Below are 2173 nucleotides of genomic sequence, written 5' to 3'. Positions count from 1 at the left end.
TACTGTGAGAAATAAATGTTTGTTCTTTAGGTCCCCTAGACAGAACAAGACAAAGGGGCACATTAAGTAAGCAGTATTCCATATAGTTCTTAGGTGGGAAAAAAGGAATAATAAAACAAACCTGGTGACGTAGCCAGATAACGACTGAGGTTTGGGAAAACTGAGGCCCGGAGGAGAAGGTTCCAAGGCCTGGCCCAAGTAAGGAAGCAGCCAAAGTTGGAAAAAACAGTGATTGTTTGGTAGAGGGCCTGCCTCCCAAAGTCCCAACAACAGCCTTGTTGACATAACCCTGTGGATCAAAGTAATCCCCGCACTGCCCCAGGCCAGTTCCTGTGGCTCCAGTGGAATTCACTTAGAGGATCCGGGTCTGGGTCCTGTAAATATAAACGGTCGGGTCCTTGGGTGGGGAACCACATCCTAGAAGAGGCCGAGGAAAACTGCTCCTCCTGGTGACGCTGGGCCAGGCGCTGTGGCAGCAGCAATGGCACCCTCTGAAGACCCTAGGGACCAGGGAACCAGCCCCAACATCATGGGCCATGAGACAGACCTGGAGACCAGCTCAGGTAAAAGGTGGCAGAGGGCGCCTCAGTCCTGGAGAAAGGCCAGCTGAGGGGGGCCGGCAAGGTGAGGGGGAGAGGGTAGCAGCCCTCCCTTGGGGCTGTAGGATTCTCCAGCCAGGGGTAGGCTTCACTTTTATTTCCTGTGTTAACCAACATAATATAACACAATAAATAAGCTTCCTCCTGAGCCTGTGTCTGGTGACGAGCAGCACGTACTTAAGAGAATAAATAAGTTTATTACGTGGGCAACTCACAGTTACTTTTTTTAGAGAGACCTGCGCTGGCACTTGATTCATTAATAAATGAATCAGTTGGTTCATGGCTGCTGGGCCCTGAGTTGGGTGGGAAGACAGAGCAGAGATCCCCAGGGCAGATGGGACCGTCACCGATGGTGCTCTCTGAGGCACTGATATTGTGTGGGGAGGTGGAGAGCAGCGTGGTGCTCCCTGAAAGCCACCAATCTTTGCTCAAGCTGAGCTTCAGTTTCCTCATCTGTGAAAGTTGGCTGGGGCTTTCCTCTTGTTCAAGGACCTCAGTACTCCCTGTGTGGTCCGTGGATCAGCAGTGCCAGCATCCGCTGGGCGCTTGTTAGACATACAGACCCTCAGGCCCCACCCCAGACCCACTGTACCCATCTTGCGTGTTGACATGCACATGGTAAGCTCTAAGGCAGTGGTCTCTGCTCCTGGAAGGCAGATGACTGATCAGAGGGAAACAGGATTTAAAGTCAGGTCTCTGATGCTGACATCCATGCCGGCAGACCCCATTCTCTTTCCATCTTTGTGTGTCAACCAACACGCAGTTAAGCGCTTGTGGAGTGAATGAACAAGTGAATTAAAGCAACCACTGCCCTTGCTTGCGAACACAAACCTTTGCGCTTTTCCTTCCTCCTAGGTGGGAAGCCGGCCCACCTTCAGAAGGCCATCCCCACAGCTCACCTAACTTTCGTTATCGACTGTGCTCGCGGGAAACAGCTCTCCCTGGCCGCACCCCGAGTGCCACCCCAAGCCCTGAGTCCCAACCTAGGACATGCCACCCCTCCAATGAAGACCTACATCTTGTTCTGTGGAGAAAGCCAGCCCCATCTGACTCAGGAGGCGCCCCTGGGAGGGGGACACCTTTCCCAGTCCAGGGACACCCTGCCACCCTGCAGAGGGACAGTGGTCCCAGCTCCCTCTCCAGTCAGCACACTGTGCTCCCAGGAGGTTCCTGAAGCCAAGGGGAGCCCCTTGAAGACTGTGCCCGGGAGGTGTTTGGCTTGGGAAGCAGTCATAGGCTCACTGAAAGCCCTCTCCTCCTGTGTCTGTGGGCACAAAGATTAGCGGAAGAGGCTTACCATGGAGGAGAGGCGGGCACACCAGGCTCCAGTGTCCAGGGGCTGCAACTCCGAGAGTCCACTCCCTCTTCCCTAGCCAGCAGAAGTTTTTTGTGCCTGAGCCAAGGAAAGAGCATTAATTAGATCCACTAAAGGACATCTGAACAGTCACTGAGTGCACACTCAAGAGTACCTTACTTCCGGGCCGGCCGAGTGGCGCGTTGGTTAAGAGCTGGCTTGGGATGCCAGAGGGCCCCAGATCGGATCCCACATATGAGGGCCAGTGACACTGCCCTCT

General features: G+C 54.1%; 1 protein-coding gene across 1 annotated transcript; it reads left to right on the top strand.

The window, feature by feature from the left end:
- The first annotated feature begins 435 nt into the window (after positions 1-435).
- SRARP (steroid receptor associated and regulated protein) lies at positions 436-2120 on the top strand. Its single transcript, XM_019654865.1, has 2 exons — positions 436-563; positions 1455-2120. The coding sequence occupies exons 1-2, from the start codon at positions 482-484 to the stop codon at positions 1880-1882; spliced, it is 510 nt and encodes a 169-aa protein (XP_019510410.1). The 5' UTR covers positions 436-481; the 3' UTR covers positions 1883-2120.
- The last annotated feature ends 53 nt before the right edge of the window (positions 2121-2173 follow it).

Source organism: Hipposideros armiger, unplaced genomic scaffold (assembly GCF_001890085.2).
Source record: "Hipposideros armiger isolate ML-2016 unplaced genomic scaffold, ASM189008v1 scaffold_232, whole genome shotgun sequence".
In the NCBI taxonomy this organism is placed as follows: Eukaryota; Metazoa; Chordata; class Mammalia; order Chiroptera; family Hipposideridae; genus Hipposideros; species Hipposideros armiger.
The sequence above is the reverse complement of the archived record's forward strand: the minus strand, read 5'-3'. Positions and strand labels throughout refer to the sequence as shown.

What these genes read in the sequence shown, in the direction of transcription:
- SRARP (XM_019654865.1), top strand. Translation starts at nt 482, where the DNA reads ATGGCACCCTCTGAAGACCCTAGGGACCAGGGAACCAGCCCCAACATC. An exon ending in AGACCTGGAGACCAGCTCAG is followed by an intron (nt 564 to 1,454) that starts GTAAAAGGTGGC and finishes CCTTCCTCCTAG; the next exon opens with GTGGGAAGCCGGCCCACCTT.